Below are 20,127 nucleotides of genomic sequence, written 5' to 3' on the forward strand. Positions count from 1 at the left end.
AAGAGCTCTGTTCATTACTTTGTTGGCCAAAGGAGTGTCATATGACAACTCTTTTCTGCAAGGGAAGCTGGAAAATGTAGGTTTTGAGCTGGGCACATGGTCCTGTAGGCCAGCAACAAAAAAGAAAAATGAATATTGGGTAGACACCTAACAGTGCAGACCATATAGTGTATGTGACCAGTTTATCGAAACAAGAAATAAAAGAGTGTTAAAAAGTATATGAGGTAACTCACCATATCAATCATCTACTCCCATAATAATGCTGCCTTACCATCATGAAACCTCAGTGATACGCAACAGTACACACCTAGGGTCAACTGGGAGTCAGCTAAGTGGCTCTGCTAATTTTGGCTGGGCTATTCACACGTCTGGGGTTGGCTAGCTTTCGGCTGATCTGGACTGGCTTAGACTAGGACAACTGGGGTGACTCAGTTCTGATCCTCAGTATCTTCTCCTACAGCAGCTCGAGCTGTTGCCATGGCAATGATAGATGCACAAGAGAGCAAGAGGAAATATGCAAGTCCTCTTGAGGTCTAGGTTTAGAACAGATACACATCATTTCCATTTTATACTGCTGGCCAAATAAGTTCATGACTAAGCCCAGAACAACCATGGAGGGCAATTCAGAGTTACATGGCAAAGGGCGTGGATACAGGAATGGTGAAGAATTAGGGTCATTTTTACAATCTCCCCATCCCCGCTCCAGGGACTCTCAGACCTGGAGGCTAAAAGGGTCATTAAGTGGTTAAAAAGGTTTCTCTGGGCAGTAGGGTTCATCATATTCACACTCACTAATGGGTCTGAAGAGTTATGTCTAAGCAGCATGACCATGTTATTTCTTACTTGGGGAGTTGAGTATCTTTCCAGATAATATCAGAATTTTAAAGAGGTGAATGAGCCAGGATGACAAAGGCTGCATCAGGGTGAGGAGGGGGAATACGAACCCTTCAGCTGCAGAAATGGTCCTTCACCTGAACTTGGAACTAACGTAAAACTAAATCCATTTCAAAGCCGCCTTTTCCACACAATGTTGCTATTGTGTGGTGGGTGGTACAGATTTAGCTAACCCTACAAAATCCATTTCCCTGGACACATCCTGCAGGGTTTCTATGACCACCGGTGGTAAAACACCAAAATGGAGCTCATTCATCAAATAGTGCTGTCATTCAGCCCCCTTCCTCTTAGAGGTGCACACTAGAGGGGAGAATTTTTTCTATGGGGTCTTGGGCTTGTCTTTTCATGGTCTTGTAAGTCTCGGCAAGGGGAGAGGAAAACACAGGACAAATAAAAGTATCCAAAAGAAACAGCCAACTGCACAGACACCGTGTTTTAAGACCAGCTTCAGGGGAACCTGACAATGACCTTCCTTCTCGACAGGGGAGATGAACAAGAATGCAGTCAGCATAAGGCTCACACTAGGAGGAAGAAAGATAGGTTACGAAAGGCCTGAGTTCTACTTTAGATTAGTGAGTACTCCTCTCTAGAACTTAATTTCCCAAACAAGCAGGTGCAACTGGGTGGGACTGTGATCCCTTCCAGCCCTTGAAATCTGTGTTAGGTAAAACTAGGAGGTCACCAGCTCAAGGAATTTGTAAAGGACCACGTGTGCATCTTCCTAAAAGGGAGAAGTTGACAGGCCAGCTCAGCATTGAGACGACTGGGGAATAATAGTAAGAGCTCCCATCCCAGGAGAGCTTGCCCCTGACAATAAATAAATCCCTTAGGAGGGGCAGGGGGGCGTGTGTGGCATGTCCCCAAAGTGGGGCTGTCAAAGAGAGGGCAAAATAGCACCAGGAGAAGATATTTTGGAGAAGGGGGATTCAGAAAACAAACTTTGCTTTAGGAGTCCAGAGGAATTAGGGCACAAAATACTCTCTGATCATGTGTGAGCAGCATTCACCACAGACGCCTCAGTTCTCAGATCCCAAAAGGATGACCACGTCCACCAGGGATAGCCAGATGGCGTTTCAGAACCCGATGTGTAGTTCTAGGAGAAGAGATTATTATGCTTAGTAATTCGAGGTAGGGGCTCAGAGCCCTTAAATTAATTGGATCCAAACATTCATTCGCTGACCAAATATGACCTGATCACATACTCTATGCCAGGCGAACATGGAACATCTTGTTCTTTTCCTTTCACCATGATATGAATGACAAATGCCATCATCTCTCAGTCACAGGTGGAGATATTGGTCACAGAGATATGACAGAGCCATAGATCAGTTCTAACCAAAAATGCAACAGAATGGCCTCTTGTTTCCCCAGCCTCACTTCTAGACTCAATATCCGGCCCTGATATGCTGTCCACAACCAGGCCTAGGAGCAAAAAATAAATAAATAAAATAAATAAACAAATAAATGCCTTTGAAAATTAGCATACTAGGATATGGAGCTAGTGGGAGGAGGGGGTGAAAAGAAGGATCTTGGAAGAACTCCAGCTACTTTATTTCAGCTTTTTCATTCTGATTTGGTGATCTGGGACACATTGATTCACAACTTTATAGTTCTTACTCAGCATTGATTTATGGGTTGACCAATCTGGGCTTAATCAGTTGGAGAAGGATTGGTTTTTTTGGTCCAATAATGTTATATTTATGAGCCCATGAAGTGCACCGTGGCTGCGGCCTTGCCTGGAGTCAATAGAACAGAACTTCTAAGATCTCGGAGAGGGGAGTTCACAGACCATTTTCTGCTCCCAGATCATGCTTAAAGCTCCGTTGTACATTAAAGGCTTCTGGTGTCATCTCGTATTTAAACTCCAAACTGCCTGTGCATAAATCTTTAACAACTGTGAACAGCTCTGACAGTTTTGAACGTTCCTGGTTCCATCTGCCTGTCGCTTTCCCCCCCTCTTCCTTTCGACTGTGGGAGGAACTAGCCCGAAGCTGGAGCTTCAGACACTGCTGGGTGCTGGCCGGATACTATGCTGCTGGGGGAGGCCAGCGCAGCGTTTGAAAGTGCTCTGGGAGAAGCCCGGCCAAGGCCGTGCAGAGTTCAGCAGGTTATCGTGTGCTTCCGCTCGATTTGTGGTTATTCTGGTTCAGTAACTATAAAGAAATGAGTGGCCTGGATAGACAGGAACTAGTTGAGAAGCCTGCAAAGTGGGGAGGAAATAGAAGTACTCAGATCACAAGCGTCTTTATGTTTTCCTTTGATGGGAAGGAAAGTTTCCTCGTCACTCTTTCGACAATTGTCTATTCTCAGCCCCCACCTCCAGTCAGCCCAGACCAAGTCATTTTCAGGGTGCCTTTAGGCTGGGGTGCCCTGCCTACCAGCCCCATGTGGGTACAAGCAGTAAATGTCCATTGCCAGCCTCCACCCCCTAACTCACCTTTGGAACTCTCCCGACATAGGGTTCACCGTATGATTTATCTTGAGGAGAGAAAAATCTAACAAAAGCAAGATACCACTCAGAAAAGTCAGAAGTGTCTGATAAATGAAGGGAAAAAACTGCAAATTCTAAATTTCTGAGTCAGAACCCTGTAAAGATGACCAGATCTACCTAGAAAGAAGGAGTTTTCACTATCCTGGAAGATTGTTTACCATCACTGGATGAGCAAAGAAATGTCCAGACCAGGGATTGGCAACGTTTTCTGCAAAGGGTCAGATAGTAAACATTTTTGGCTTTCTGGGTCACATACGGCCTCTGTCACATATTATTTTTTTCACAGCAATTTAAAAATGTAAAGATTGTTCTTAGTTCACAAGCTGAATAAAAACATGTTACGGGCCACAGTTTGCAGACCTCTGGTTTAGAAAACTAAAAAAAAAAAAAAAATTCATTTAAAATTTTTGATCCATTCTTTGTGTGTGTGCATATGTATGTTGAGTGTGTGCATCCACTCTCAGAGATACAGACTGTGTTGAAAAAAATGTGGACTGACAGTTCCAGACAGTCCCATCCCGTCGTCATTGGAAAGCTTCACTCAAAGGGACCGAAGGAGTGCTGCATTTGAAAGAACACGAGACTCAGGAGACTAGAGCTTCCAAACCAGCTCAGCCCCACATCTGTTCAGTGCCCCTGGGCTAGTTCTTCCACCTGGGTAAACTTCCCATATAATGGCACAGTGAAGGGGGTCAGGCCAGATGCTGTCCAAGTACCTTCCTAAATGTGATATTCCATGTAGCCATTTCAAACACTTTTGGAAACAAAGTGGAATATAAGAGGAAAGAATGGCTAATGTCTGTTAGATCTGTTTACTCCAGCTCAAAGCACAGGCAACTTTGAGGTGCACTCTCCCCCCAAATCAGAAAACTCCACTTTGGGAATGGAGTCACTCAGTGCAAGCCCCACTCGGGGAGACCTTGGAGGAAAGCTTGGCCTGGGGGCACTGGCCACCCCTGCCATGCTCGCCACAGAAACAAGCGATACAGCCCACACCGTGCCAAGAATCCGGGCAGCTGAACGAGCCATGCCATTGTGGGCAGACATCGAGGCTCCCAGAGAACAAGCAAAGGCGAGGCCTGGAAGCTGCAACGGAGGCAGGTCGTCATGACCTTCCCGTCTGGGCCAGCACCAGACTGGCCGGCAGACAGGTCTTCATCTCCATCCAAGCAGCCCAGGCGGCCCTCAGGAAGCAAGAGATGGAGCCCATTGCTGCCAGGCTGGACCCTAGGGCTGCTCCCTCCATCAACATTTACTCAGCACTGGTTCCGTGCCTGAATGGTGTCAGGCATAGTGGGGACGGGATGAATGGAATTTGGTGCCTGCTCCTCCGGAAGGGGTGGCTGGGCCAGAGAGCACATGGGCAATAGAAACAACACTTGGTGCATTTTGGAGGAAGAAGTTGGAGCTGAGAGCTTTGGAAGATGCTCTCGGTGGCCTCTCATCAGAGGCTTTGCACATTTGCTTTGTGGAAATGGTTTGAGCCCCACTAGATACCTGGCCAGACTCATCCATCAAAGCCAAGGTTAGAGTCAGCCAGCTTGCTGCATGCTGGGGCCCTTGCTTTATAGAAGGCCTAGCAAATGACCCTGGGACTCTAATGCAGGCAACACAGAAATTGCAAACATTTTTGCATTTTCTGGTTCTCTAAGCAGAGATGGTTGTTTAAGTCAAGTAGCCTGACAGGATAAGGAGTAAGGGGCGGCAGGGGGCGGGGAAAAGTACAGTTATGGCCAAGTCCCTTTATACATGCAGTGTGGTTAATGACGTTGACCTTAAAGGACCTGAAGATTATCAGTCCTTCAGGGCCACCAAGTTGGCAAAACCCTCCTGGCCTCTCTCCTCATCCATTCTTTCCTGTACCTTGTCTTTTCCTCCAGCGTCTCCTCCTTTCTCCCCACCCCCAATACATACAACTTCATTGGTGCTATGGCCCCAGTGGAGTAGGAATAGGGATGAGGGGAGAGGGGGAAGGTCCCCTGTTTTACAGTCTACTGTTTCAGTTTGCTGACATTTTCTCATTTTTCAGAGACCTGTTACTTCCAGAGAACAACTCTGCTGCCTCCCCAGGGGAGAATTACCTACTTCCGAAATGGAGAGGTCCGACGTGAGAGGCAGCCCCAGGTGGTGGCACAGCTAGGGCTTTGGAGACAGAGAAATTCCAGGCTCTGTCAGTTACCTGCTGTGTGACCATGGGCAAGTCACATGATCTCTTTGTGCCTCAATTTCCTGATCAATGAAATGGTCTTATAAACCCTAGTTCCCAACCTAACTTACAGGGTCGTCGTGAGACATAAATGAGATCCTATAAAGAGAACACACGGCACAGGACCAGACTCCTGATAGGAGCCCAATAAATGTTAATACAAATGTCCCTTAGGTAAAGGAATACGGTCAAGGGCAAGTCCCAGGGCTGGCTTCCTGCCTCCCAGGGTGACAACAAACTCCAGTTACCCTGTGATTATCCAAGGCCTAACCGCCCATTAAGAAGGTTCAGAAACCCAACCCGTGTGCACTCTGCAGTGGAGGCTTCTCCTGGGGACAGTGTCCCATTGCCACACTCTCAACTGTTGAGCTAAATCCAACAAGGGAGCCAAGGTGCCTGTGTCCATCTGTGGCTGGGCCCAGAAGGTCAAGCGCTCTTCTGCAGCCATGAGTACTGCCCATGGTGCCTGCTGTGCAGTGCGCTCATGGTTGACCAAGCCTGCTGTCTGACAGACAGCTGCTATCTTTAGATTGACCACTGCTTTGACTCAAGTTATTGCTGACACTCGTCATTTGCCTATTTGCTGTCAGCTGTGTTCCCATCCTTCTTTGCTCTGTTCTGTGTCATAGGGGCTGGGGCCCCACAAACTGCATTTCCCAGACTCCCTCCAACAGGCTCCCAGCTAGGTTCTGGGAAGGGGAGGCACTGGCAGGGGCTGGGAGATGGGGGGAGGAGAGAAGTAACTCTTTCCCTCTTCCCTTCTGATCTCTAATGGAGGTCTCAGGCAGCAGTGACAGCACTAGCGACATCTGAAGGCGACAGTGGCAGTGGCTGCAGTGGCAGGGGCTGTGCCCCGGAAGTATGGCCTCTGGATTCCTGCCGAAACAACTCAACTCTTATCAGGGCTTTGGGATCACCCTGGTCCTAGGTCCCCCTTGGCTTCTCCAACGCAGGGCTGGTAACACTTTCCTGCAGTTACTCTCCTTGGGTGACCCTACCTTCTCCATGTTCTTCCAGCCTTCCACCAGCCTTGTTTCCCATTCCTAAATGATATCCCCTCTGTGTGAAAAACCTAGATAGCTCTGTTTCCTGGTCAGACTCAGACTAATGTACCATTTGAATGACCATCAAAGATTCACCTCTTCAAGATGGCTTTGCACTTCTCTGTTCTGTCCCACTGTATGTTGATTTTAAAGTTTTACGTTCAGAAGGCAGCCTTGTTTTTATTTCCTCCTGTTTCTAGGTTCTTCGATGGAACCCCCCAAAGCCCACATGTTCCTCCTACTGGTCATTCACTTCCCCTTTTTGAACCTTAATGAAGCAGCAGCAACCTAAAACAAGAGGTAGGAGCATATGCCTTTCGACGCAGCAATCACACCTCTAGGAACTTACCTTGCCGACATAATTACAGAAGAGCAAAAACATGTCTGCTCCAGACAGAGTCATTACAGCCCTGCGCATAGTCATGAAAAATTGCAAACATAAAGAGAAGATTCGTTGAACAAATTTTGCTTCATACATAACATCTATTTTTTCCATCTATTATCAAGCTAAAAAAAAACAAAACAGGCTGCAGAACAGCAAGCATGGTATCATCACAGTAAAGTACGGCTGCACACACATGGATGCATTTGTGCAGAGACACAGATGTTTCAAACAGTAGTTGCCAAAATATCTCTTGGGGGCGGGATTGGGGCGGGGCACATATTCTTCTTTGTTCTCCTCTGTATTATCTGAATGGATACAATTGATGCGTCCCTATTATAAAATATTGTTTTACTTTAAAAGGCGGTATGCTGGGATGACAGCAGTGAACAAAATAAAGATTCCTTCCCTCGTGGAGTTAACATTCTAATGACAAAAAGTAAAGTAAGATATATAACCTGTGAGGTAGTGAAAAAAGCAAAAAAGGAGAACGAGAAATGCATCTGGGGAATGGAGGGAAAGGAAGGAGTTATAACTTTTAAAATGATGATGACATTTGAGCATTTGAGCAAAGACTCGAAGGGAATGAGGGAGAAAGCCATGTGGGGGAAGAGCGGTTCAGGCTGCAAAAATAGCCAGTGCAAAAGCCCTGAGGTACGTGAGAGAAGTAACAAGGAGGATTGTGTGACTTTAGCGGAATAGAATGATAAGAGATGATGTCAGGCAGGTGGTAGGAGACTAGATCAGGTAAAACTCTGGCTCTTACTCTAAGTGAGATGGAAGCCACTGGAAAGTCTTGTGCAGAGGAATAACCTGGTCAGATATATTTTTTAAAAACCAGTCTGGCTGCTCTGTAAGAATACAGAGAGCACAGAGAGGCCAGTTAAGAGGCTATTGCGGTAACTCAGGCGAGAGAGGACAGTGGCTTGGACCAAATGGTAGCAACAGAGGTGGTGAGAAGTGGTTGGATAATGGAACTCATTAGAAGGCAGAATCAATGTAACTTGCTGTTAGAGTGCATATGGGCATGAGAGAAAAAGAAAAGCCAAGGATCTCTTCAGTTAGAATGAGAGTGTACTCAGATCACTGCCCTACCCAGTGCAGAATCCTTTCTGCTGCAGCATCAACAACACCCCATCTGGTCTCTGCTTGAATGCCTTCAGAAACAGACCCCTCATGACCTCACAAAGAAGAGCTACTGTAACTGCTGATAAATTCTTCCTTGGCTTAAGCCTGCTATTCTCTGCCACAGGCCTTATGTTGACTTTCAGCCTGCCACCTTGAACCATCCTGTGCTTGTCTTATGTTGTGCCAACTCTAATAATACCTTAAATCTTGGGAAAAATAGGTATCAGGACGGTTTAGCATCACTTGAAGGTAAGTTTCTATCTAAAATCTACGAAACTAGGTTTCCTTTTTTCTGCTGAGCCCTTTCAAATTTTAATATATATTTTTTAAACTCAATTTCTTTTTTACCATGACCTCCTGGACATTGGCAAATTTCCCTTGACTGTACCTTCTGCAAGATGAAGGCCAGTCCTGCCCTTTCCATCCCCATTCAGCCCCATCTCTAAAAAGCTAGACCAGGCCCAGTTTCTAAGGCCTCATTCACTTTTCTCTGCTCTTCCTGGATGGAATGAGTGCTATATCAACTCCTTCCTCTGATTTCCTCAATCTGAATCATATATATATATATCCCCTTAAATCACTGCTCTACCAGGTGTAGAATCCCTTTTAATGCAGCATCAACAGCGCCCCATCTGGTCTTTGCTTGAATGCCATCAGAAACAGACCTACAACTTAATTATGTAGAGTACTTAATATGTGTATGTGTGTGTGTGTGTATGTGTGTGTGTGTGTGTGTGTGTGTGTGTGTAGCTTATACACGCCTACAAACATATATGAGAGTTGGATTCAGTAAAGTTAGTGTTATGTGTGTATTCCTGGATGCTAGGATTTATATGCCAGCCCCTCTTTTTTCCTGAAAGATTTACTTTTGCTATTATTATTTTTAATCTAATACAAAAGAAGTCGGTTAAAATGAGAATGAGACTGTTGAAATGCACAGACAACTGAAACCCCGTGTGCTGATGATCCCCCAAAGCTACAGATGAATACCAGTTTAGATGCTTCTTCAGCTAAAGAGAAGAACAAAGGGTGGTCACTTTGGGCCATGAATTCTCTTTCTGAATAAAAGGGGGGCCTTAGTCCTTCAGAGACAGTAAGGTGGTTCAGATCAGAGTGCATGCCTCTCACTCCACAGGGCCCTCCTGACCCAGGACCCAGGACAGAGGAAGTAACAATACCCAGTAACCATAAAAGGTCATCCGAACAGTACTTTCTACAGTGCAAAGCCCCATCACCTCTACGTCTGATTCTGATAGGTCCTGTCAGAGCAGGTGCTATCATGCCTATTTGAAACAGATTAAGAGACTGGGCTCAGAGGGGTTAAATAATTCTCCCAAGTCAAACCCCAAGTAGCCTGGCCTCCATATGACTGCCATTTTCTCTACCACTGCTGCTTCTCCACATCCCCTTCAAATTATTTATACACAGGAAACTGATAATCTCTCTGTGTGTGAGATTCTAGGCTGGAAGCCCTTGGAGGGAGGGCAGGATCCTTATTCTACTCATATTTTTGTCACCAGGGGCAACAGCAGTGTAGACACTCCATAAATGTTTTTGAATTGGTTAGAACTCCACTGAAGCTTCTTTAGAAGTTAGTGGCTAAATCTAATACATTTTGGCTTAAAATACATACATACATACATACATACATACATACATATATAAATATTTTTTTTTTAAAAAAAAAAACCCTCCCACAGAACTGATTGAAAGTTTTGGCAAGAGGTTGAGGAATCTAGGCCTCTGCAGGGTGCAAGGACAAGCAGTATTCCTGGGGAACGGTGGCTGCTTGAACTCACAGGAATCCCAAAGCAGACAACCCCTCACTACTACTATTGGCTACTACTTGGTTACTACTCAATGTGTGTCTTGGGCCAGTAGCATCAGCATCCCCTTGGAGCCGATTGGAAATGCTCAAGCCCTACCACAGAGCTGCTGAAGCAGAGTCTGCATCTTAACAAGCTCTCCTGCACACCAAAGTGTAAGAAACAGGGGTGGGGCTGGGGGCTGAAAGTGCAGAGAGAGACCAATGCACCAGCTGTGGGCCCCGCCAATGCTCTGGGATGGGATTTGACTCTGTGCAATGTGATTTCTGACCTCTGGTTTGTCTCTGGGAAAAAAACAATATATTTGCTCCTGGCAAATAGTCACACTTTATTAAAACTCTATTTCAAAAAGGAAGGTGAGAAGAACCCTGCCTCGTTATGCAAAGTCAAATCCTGAAGGCCATAGGATATTCCAGATTTCTGAAATTCCATCCATGTCTCAGCCAGGGGACATTAGCAAAGTCTGGAAACGTTTTTTCATTGTCGTAGCCGAGGAGGGTGGTGTTCCTGGCATCTAGTGAGTAGAGGTCAGGGATGCTGGCTTCCTCCTTTTTGCCAGTCACTCTGTGACTCAGTTTCTGCTCCAATCCAGAGAAAAGGGGTGGATTTAACCAATTTAGGGAGATCTGGAAGTTTTAGAAAAGAAGTATGAGAACTTTTAGAAGCTTATTCTTTGCAAGCATGAGCAAAAGTTGAAATAAGACCCAAGGATAAAGGAGGATTGGGACAAGTAACTAAGAACAGAAAGAGTGAAACTGTGCAAAGGAAGAAATGTGGCAAATAGAGACCAACACCAGACAATACATATAAAAATTTTTGTTTATTATACAAAATACTTTCTTATTCATAAGAAAGACTTAAATACCCCACCCTTCTCCAAATACATCAGATTTTTTCACTTCTCGATTTTCCAAATGTCTTGAAATGTGGTTATAGTGAGAAAAAAAAAATGAGTTTTCCCACACTATTTTTTTTTTTTTTTTTTTTAAAAGCATTAAAGATCCCAGAGGTCAGATCATCAACAACTGGGGAGAGGAAAGCTGGAGCTGCCCTTGAACTACGCTTTCGGAACATGCTTTGCACTTGCCTTCCCGCCACCTTACTCAGAAGTCACAGATGTGGGATGTGAAAGGATGCATCTTTGAGCATCTTTCCCAGGATTCCACCACCGTCTTGGGGCACTTTTCTTGCCAGAGCTCAAGGCCTTTTTCAGAACGAGAGAAGGACATTGGAAGGGCCAGGAGAGCCCAGAGGAGTGAGGCAGCTGTATGAACGTGAGAACGCTGAGAAAGAGCCTCCAAGTAGGAGAGGGTGTGAGAAGCACCATCATTTCAGACGGATATGTGAGGGGAGGTCCATTCCGCCAAGTAGGTTAAACAGAGCAATACCCTCTTCTGCTGGTTTTGCTTGGCTCCTGGGTGAGGGACAGATGGGGATGCTTGATGCCCTCGGGGATCCTTCTACTAAGCACTGTTCAGATGCATAGTCCAGTGGCAGCTCCATTAGTTGGCATCTGGGGCATCTGGCAGGGGCTGTGGCTGAGGCCCCAAGGACGAGGCCAGTTTGGTGAGGGCCCTCGCTATGACGTCCAGGTGGCTGTTCATCGTCCGCAACTCCGCCAAGATGTCCCCGACATTGGCTTCCAAACTCGCAGGGGCAGCGGGTGGGGCACAGGGCGGTGGGGACGTTCCAGGGTCCTCGGCACCCTCCTCTCTTCCTGCTGTGCCCCGGCGCGGGGTGCGGCCCCTCTCGGGGCCCTGGACAGGCGCCAGCCGCTCTCGCTCATCCACCCGGAGGCCAGAAGAGGCGGCCGAGGAGCAGCCGGGCAGCCAGTCAAGAAGGCGCGGGGCAGCCTCAGGAGAGGAGGCAACGACTGAGTAGAGGCCCGCGCGCCTCGCGGCGCCGGAGCCGGGAAGGGCAGCGGGAAGCGGCTGCTGCAGCAGCGGGGGCAGCACCGAGGGACCAGGCGAAAACGCCGGGGGTTCACAGGAGGAGGAGGGGGACGGCAGGGCAGCGGTGGAGGGGCCTGGCTCCTCCGAAGAGAGGAACAAGGTGGTCGAAGACTGGGAGTCCAAGGTACTGGGCTCTGAATCTGCCAAGGAAGAAATGAGAAAGAGTCACTCGGGGGTTTATTGAGTGTCAACTGTATGCCCAGCTCCATACTAGATACTAAAGGAACTGAATAAGAAGGTGGGAACTTATTTCCTACCCCCAGATTTGCAATCTAGGAAGGATAAGAAAGTTATGAGCAGTTAATGTATCAAGAACAAAGTGGGAAGGGTATGGCACCAAGCATAGAAATTCAGATACAGGGAGAATCATGGCGTTCGACATGGCATCCTGATGGATAAGGACCTCCACTGAGGTTTGGAAAGGTGGCACTCCTGTGAAGACAGTGAGAGAGTTCCAGCAGGGGCCGAAGTATCAACCTAGTTAGAGGCAATCTTGTCCAGGACAGTAGGTGCAGGCTGTGAAAGGAGGGCCCTTCCTCACTCTCTGAGGAAGAAGCAGAAGCGCCTTAAAAAGACTGCGGGGTTTAGTGCCCCAGCAAAGCCCAGCTTTTAGGGGGCAATGGAAAGTTTGGGGCCAGAAGCCGAAAGACCGTAGCACTGATTCTTGTTCTGCCAGAAAATGCCCTGGACCCTTGGGCTAGTCCCGTTCCCCCTTGCAGACTTGGTTTTATTTCCCCAGCTGCACAAGAAGGCTGGGCCCAGTGACTCCCCGGGACAATTCCAGAACTGATCCATCTGCCTTCAAAAGTCTTCGACTTGAAGCATGGATCTAAGTTCACAATGGGCAGCATTCAAAGACCTGGAAGCACTTGACGAACCCACCTTTGTTCCTTCTCTCCTAATCCCATGAGCCCCCAGGTAGAAAGTGGGTGGCAGCTCTTTGTGACTGGGTACAGTAGCAAAGTTTACCAACCTCAGATCAAAGGATCCACATCAATGCCAACGACCTTAACTCAGTTGCCTCAGCCACCCTGTTCACCGCCTTTGGGTAGATGGTCTGTGCTCACCCTGGAAGCAGTTCAAAGCTTTACCAGAGCCAAGTCTTGGAGGCCTGTATCCTAATTCCAGCTGGAATATCTGCTCTTGGCTATCTGCATTGCCTGTTTGGCTGCCCACCTTTATGCTCTGCCCTTCAGGGTTTCCGAGCCTTTGAAAGGCAGAACTTGCTTGATCACCTTAGCTTATTATATTGGAGAGAGTGACATGATGAAAGAGTCAATGAGTAAACACATGCCCATTGCATATGAACATGTGTGCTCTTACCACTCGTCATGGTTGAGCTGTGCCTTCATCTGTGTCTGGCTGAGACTCAGAGAAGCCCTAATGATCTGGTGAGAGCTTGTTCCCTCCTGACTTCAGCGCCCAACAACGTTCTCACAGGGCTCACAGGCCCCAGATGTTCGAATGTCCAGTTTGTGTGGTCGGGAACGATGTCTGATGGGACCAGGGAGGCAATTGTTCCTCGAGGGACAACATTTGAGGAGAAGCCACCAATGTGCCTACAGACTTCTCTCATAGAAATGTTATGGGTGCCTTCTGCTGCTGGCTTTCACAGAACAGCCTCTCCTCCACCAAAACTTAGTTTCCTCAGGTTTCTTTCATGATCTTATTTTGTAAACCAAGAATCGCAGATGCTTCTAAGTACATAACTCCTGTGAGATGAAAATGATTTTAAAAAACCATTTTATTTATGCAGCTTCAGTGACTGCATAAATAAAAAAAATAAACTCCAAACTGATCTAATTTTACTTGAGAAAGATGTTAATGAGCCTCACACATCCAATTCTTGAAGCAGACCAGAACCCTTTATAGTAAATCAAATAGAAGCCCATGTGTAAGATGAAAGAGATGCAAGCACCAGAATGTTCTAGAGCAACGGTCCCAAATTTTTGGTGCCAAGGACCGGTGCTCCTAGGAGAATCTAATGCCTGATGATCTGAGGTGGAGCTGAGGCGGTGATGCTAGTGCTGGGGAGCGGCTGCAAATACAGATGAAGCTTCACTTGCTAGCCCGCCGCTCACCTCCTGCTGTGCAATCTGGTTTCTAACAGGCCACTGACTGTAGCAGTCTGTGGCCCGGGGGTTGGGGACCCCTATACTAGGGCAGTGTTTCTCAAATTTTAATGTGCGTGCAATTCTCCTGGGACATTGTTAAAGGGCAGGTGTAATTCAGCAGTTCGGGGATAGGACCCGAGACCCTTCATTTCTAGCCAGCTTCCAGGTGATGGGGATCTGCTGGTCTGGGAACTACTCTTTGAAGAAGTGTAGACCAAATAGACAAGCTTGGCATGATGTCGAAGAGCAACATGGAAGCCTGATATGATTATGAAAATAGTAATAGTGTTGATGCTGATGATCCCTCTTGGCTGCCAAAGGAATAAGAGAAGTGGCCTCTCCTGCAGTTAGCTTAATAGACTCCAGCAAAGCCTTGGACCAGAGAGCACTGCCTTGCGAGGGGGAGGGGAAAGGGGAGAGGTGAAGATTTCTTAAAGAGGAAAACCCTTCACTATTGTTTCAGCTAAAATTTCAAAAGACATCGAGTGGTCAGGACTCACCCAAGCTTGACTGGTAAATAAATTTGAAAAAACAGAAGAACCTTTTAAACAAGTACATCGCCTCCCATAACTTTCCTGCAACTGTTAGGAAACTCGGTTGCAGCTCCAGCTCAGCTAAAATCTGGGTTAAATGATTTGTAGATTTCTTCCATCCAAGCAATTGATCATTCTATCCCTGATTTAGGAGATAAGCTTTTGAGTCCATGACATGGTTTTTATGTAGCTTCAGTGACTGCTACAAAATAATATCAGGATCTTGCTGTTACAAAAGTTTTTTGTGGAGGTTGGGGATGCTCAGGTGCAGAAGGTCAATTAATCAGACTCCTTAATTCCTTCCTTCACCTCCTTGCATGGTCTCTGCCCCTTATCCTGCTTTAGTCTCCTGAGAATTATGAGCCCTTGATGTTTTTTGTCTTATTAACTAGAATGTAACCCCTATGAAGTGAGAGACACTGATTATTTCATTCTCTGCTTTGTCACAAGGGCCTAAACTGTCTGGCATATAGAGTAGATGCTCAATATACAGTCGTTGAATGAATGCCATATAATCATCATCGATCCAGAAACACAGTTCCAAATGCAATAAACCAATCCAGCTGCATGTTGTTTAATCATTCAGTGCTTCGGTTATTTACAGAGTCTATGCAATATTTGGGACACGCTCATACTTAAAAAAACTATTTCTTATTTATCTGATATTCTAATTTAACTGGGTGTCCCATATTTTTTCTGGCAACCTTATGGGAAGCTGATATTTTCATCCTATATCGTAGAAGAGGAATCTAAAGCAAAGATGAGTTCGGTATTTTCACAGAATTTCAGAGCTAGAAGGGATCTTTGCCATCACTGGATCAACTAAAGATGTGAAGACCTCAGAGGCCAGTGAGAGAAAGGTATTGCTGTTTAGTGACACAGCTGAGAACAGAACAGAGAACAGAGTGTCTTCTCTCTTAGTCATCGATTCAGGCTCCTGATCATTATCGTCATTGAACAAATAGGTTCTGAGGATCCGCTCTGTGCCAGATGCTGTACTAGGCTTTGGAGACACAGCTGAACCAATTAGAGTTCTTACTCTGACGGAGAGACAGGGCCTTCGGCTCTCGGGTCGCCTCTAGGTGGATGCCCAAACCCATCTGGCAGATCAGATTGGGGCAGAAATCCAAAAAAGCTGCCCAGCAGATATTTACCGCTATTTATTTAGTACTGCTTTGCTCATAAAGCTTGGGGCTGCACCCTCACTAAGGTGTACTAGAGGCTGGCATGTGAACCAGGGTCGCCCAACAGTTCAGTTCAAACTTTCCCTCCCTTTCTCTCCCACTGCTACCCCCATCTCCCTCATGCATATAACCGTTTGGGCACGATGCTTCTTTTTGAGATTAGGAAGGTGAAATTTGACTAAATTTCAGTGATTCTGGTTCCTTTTACCATCCCACAAATATCTTTGTAAAAGTCTGTTTTGAAAGTGTATAATGTGTATCTATATAATATTAAATATGTCCATATACATAAAATATGTCAAATATAAATATTATATATTTAATTGCAAATCATAATAATGAAATGAGTTGAAATATATATTGAAAATATATATTGAGAAATATTTAACTAATAAGTATTTGAGAAGTGTTCCTTATTAGAAATAAAAGAATTGCAAATTAAAATGATCATGATTTAAAATAACTGTGAATAATGAATTGCTATTTTTCACTTGTAAAATCTTTAAGGTATTCTCGTGCTAATACTCATTGCTGACAAGGCTGCCAGGGGAGAGGCAATCTACTACATTGTTTGTAGTAGAGTAGGTCTGTACATCCTCTCCGGAAAGCAATTTAGAAACATGTGCTCTACCGTTTAATGAGAAAAGGAAATTGCCTAATCATGTTACGTGGATGAGTTCAACTGCTTCTAGAAAACTGCAAAATAAAGGTTAGGAGAAAATACGTGAAGATGTTCGGCACGTGATGGGATTATACTTTCTTGAATTTTCAAAGATTTCTGCAGTGACCAGGCATGGATATGTTTTCCTTGTCACTGGTCTTTGGCAGAAAGTGACTGCTTCCCACCCAACTGTGGGGTAAGGCCTTCTGACCGTTTTCTGTTTAACCTTCTTACTGAGTCAGGCTGAATAATTACTTGGCTGACAACTATGCACCTTGAAAGGCTAAACTTTTTTATATTTTTTACATCCATGTGGCCCACCTACCAGTCTGGGACTTTGGCTTTTTCTGGGGGGTGCTATGGAAGGGTTAAAGTGTACAACTAGCCAGCTGTGGGAACCTGCGATTCATTTGCAAATAAATCCTTCAGATCATCTCCCTAAAAAACTTGCTTCTCTCAGCTGTCTTCCCCTTCTCAGTAAATGACCTTCCACCTGTTCAACCACACCCCCAAAACTAATTCTTGACCCCTCTCTCTTTTTCTCACTCCCCACTTCTAATCTGCCAGCAACGGTTGTAGGCTCTGCCTTCAAATATATTCAGCATCTGACCTCTTCTCACTGTCTCCAGGCAGTGACCCAGCTACTGGGAGCTGAGCTGAGACCAAAAAACGGGCTGCTGAGTTCCAGGTCAGTGTTTCTTTCACCATACCCAAGAGCTTCCTTGATCTGAATGGGTAATTTAGAACCCTCCCCTGCTCAATTTCATCTCCCCAGCACCCCTGGCCACCCTCCACCACTTGTACAAGAGAATCATTTGCTGAGTCCTAGCCTCTGTTTTAGTATATTATATAATAGCTAAATTTATTCACTAATTAATTTCATATATATTTATTGAACACGTACAGCATGCCCAGATGAATCCTCTATAGTGTTTAAAACCAGACCTAAACCCTGGCCTCATTGTGAGGACAGAAAATAATCAAATAATAGAACAAATATATAATTGCAGCTGTGACACAATCTACATGCTATAAGCATCTAAAGTAGGACGTTGACCTAATCAAGGAAAATTTCCTGAGGAAATGCTGCTTGAGCAGCGTTCTGAAGGATGAGTAGTTAAGTAGGAAGAGAGGGGGGGAAATATTGAAGCATGACCAAGGTCCTGTGGCAAGAAGGAGCACTACAAATATGTGGAAATTCTAGAGAAAGCCAGTGTGACGGGAGTGGAGAGGGGTAGGGGAAGGAAGCGTGAGGTGAAATTAAGCTCAAAAGGAGAGGTTAGGAGATATAGTGTATGATACACACTGTCAGCTGTCACCCAATATTCATTCTCTTTTTTCTCCTTTTTAGCTGGCCCATGACCACTTAGAATAAAGACTACATTTTCCAGCCTCTCTTCCAACTAGCGGTAGCCATGTAACTAAATTCTGGGCAGAAGGATGCACATAGACATGTTATGTGCAACTCCTCCTTCCTGTGCTTGGGATTTGGTTGCAGTAGCTAGTGCTCAAGCAGCCCTCTTGGACCATGAAGCAGAAACAATGTGCTGAGGATGAGAGAGTAAAGAACTGAGTTTCTGACAAGTCTGAGGACCTCCCGTGACAACCCTAGCTGCTTCCATTGCAGGCTCTTCATATGAGAAAAGAAAATCTCATCTGTTCAATTCCTTGTTAAGTCGAGGTTTCTGTCACTCACAGCCAAACCAAGTCCTGATACACATGGCCTTGTTGAACTTGTTAAGGAGTTTGGCCATTATCCTAAGAACAGGGGAAAGCTTTGGGAAAATTCTAAGCATAAGGGTGTGTGTGACATGATCAGTTTTTTATTTTGTAAAGTCCACCTGGCTGCACTGAGCAGAGGGCAGACAGTGTAAGAGCAGTGGAGACCAGTTAGGAGGTTCCAGGTATTGGTGAGAAATAACAAAGCGACAGTGGCTTTTGCTAGAGTCATAGCTCTGGAGATACAGAGAAGTAGATTCTACAGAAACCTGGGACATGGAAACTTTGAAACTTACAGGGATACAGGGGACAGGGAAAGGACGCATCAGAGAAATGGGTGCCCAGCTTGGCTGCTGCTTCACTGCATGATTCCAGAAATTCTTGCTCTAGAAGAAGAACTTTCCCTTTCTTATTCTCCGGAGTCTGGGTGGCCCCTTCCCAGCCCACACCCAGCCCTCCAGCAGAGCTCAGCTCTGACACACCTCACCAGAGGCAGCCCTGGGAAACATTTTCTCAGGAGCCTGGAGGAAGGAGAAACTGAGTAGCCTTGGGGAATCAGAGAAGCAGAAGTCTGTGGGAAGAGGACGAGACCTGTCTGCAAGAGAAGCAACATCTCTCAGCACTGCAGCCGGGCCCTTGCCTTTGATGGTTCAGACTTGGCCGGGTTGCTGCCTGTTCCTTTCAGAACGCCCCGCACACAAAAGGGAGGGTTGAGTGTCTGATGAACTCAGCCCAATAATATTTGCTTCTTTTATTTTCCAGGAACGTCATGAGAACCACAGGGCAATCTTCTGGTTTTAAGACCTGGTGACTCAAGTCTGCAAATACCTCTGACTCAATCTGATCCCAAGTTCTCACCAGGCATCTCCCAGGAATATGGCTCAGCAGGAGACCTGGACCTGGACAGCCCTCCACAGAGGACAGAAGAGTTGGTTTCTCTGGAAGGGGTGAGAAAGGCTGGCTGCAGTAGAGACAGGAGGATTCCTGTGACACTTACCATTCTCACAAAAGGGCCAACATCTGCTGAGTGCTTACTATCTCCAAGCCCTGTGCTGAATGATCTCTTCTAATCTTCATGGAAAACTACCGGGTGGATTCTGTTCTTAATCCCATTTTACTGTTGCAGAAACTGAGGCTCTGCTATATTAAGTACCCTGCTCACCATCACAGAACCAAAGCAGCTGATGCCAGAGGCTATTCCATGTGAAGGAGAGAGAGTGCTTTATGGAATTTTCGCAGGCTTGGGAGGAGGGCTGAGAAAGAGGGCTATCATTGTAGAGGGTCTACTATACTCTAGGCCTGTGATCTGCCACCTTGACTACATATTAAAATCACCTAGGGAGTTTTGTAAACACTACTGATGCCCCCAACCAATTAAATCAGGATCTCCAGGAATGGCACTCAGGCATCCTGTGTTTTAAAAGCACCCTGGTAATTATAATACACTAATGTCCAGCTAGGGTTACTCAACAATGACCCTTTACCAATTTGAAAATGGAAGAACTGAGACTCTTAGTGTTTGGATAGTTTGGACAAAGCCCACAGCTGATAAGACTTACTTCCTGATCTGTAGTTGGCTGACTCCTATGCCAGTGCTCATCCATATTGATCTATTCTCTCATATCTGGGCCTCCTCTATTTTGAAAGTGCATGAACTTTTTAAATACGAATTTCTTTTACAATTTGCATTTTTTAAATTCAAGGTCAAGCGCTGCTTAGGCCAGCTGCCTGAGAGTAGCAGTACAGTCTATAGCCACTGAGTGGGAAGAGCTGGCCCAGGGGCCACTGAAACCATGGCTTGGCTTCATTCACACTCTGCTGCAGCCAATGGATCAGGTCTTCCAAAGGGATGCTGAGCAGCTCTGGCCATGATGTGTCCTCTGACTGTCCCAGGAAGAACACTGTTAGTTTGCTGTAGTCCTCAGCCTCTGAAGGGCCATTTTCTGAAGATTAAAAGGCCCAGCCCTGGGGAAATCCTTGGCCTCTATTTCTTG

The 20,127-nt window shown here is 45.9% G+C and overlaps 2 protein-coding genes across 2 annotated transcripts in view; both read right to left on the reverse strand.

The window, feature by feature from the left end:
- Positions 1-20,127, reverse strand: part of RUNX2 (RUNX family transcription factor 2) — a 234,126-nt gene continuing 213,999 nt past the window's right edge. The window contains exon 6 of the mRNA XM_039854242.1: positions 1-102. Within this exon, the coding sequence (XP_039710176.1) occupies positions 38-102 (65 nt within the window). The 3' untranslated portion in view covers positions 1-37. The remainder of the gene's footprint in view (positions 103-20,127) is intronic.
- LOC120596026 (mucin-1-like) lies at positions 10,979-18,786 on the reverse strand. Its single transcript, XM_039854254.1, has 2 exons — positions 18,725-18,786; positions 10,979-12,062 (listed from the first exon to the last, which is right to left on the reverse strand). Exons 1-2 carry the CDS (start codon positions 18,744-18,746, stop codon positions 11,473-11,475), a joined length of 612 nt encoding a protein of 203 aa, XP_039710188.1. The 5' UTR covers positions 18,747-18,786; the 3' UTR covers positions 10,979-11,472.

Source organism: Pteropus medius, unplaced genomic scaffold, assembly GCF_902729225.1.
Source record: "Pteropus medius unplaced genomic scaffold, Ma_sr-lr_union100, whole genome shotgun sequence".
Classification (NCBI taxonomy): Eukaryota; Metazoa; Chordata; class Mammalia; order Chiroptera; family Pteropodidae; genus Pteropus; species Pteropus medius.

Excerpts from the sequence above, each read along its gene's own strand:
- LOC120596026 (XM_039854254.1), bottom strand. The coding sequence starts at position 18,746 with ATGTTGCTTCTCTTGCAGACAG. Across the intron at positions 12,063-18,724 it reads GTTGCTTCTCTTGCAGACAG|ATTCAGAGCCCAGTACCTTG; the intron begins GTCTCGTCCTCT and ends CTTCCTTGGCAG.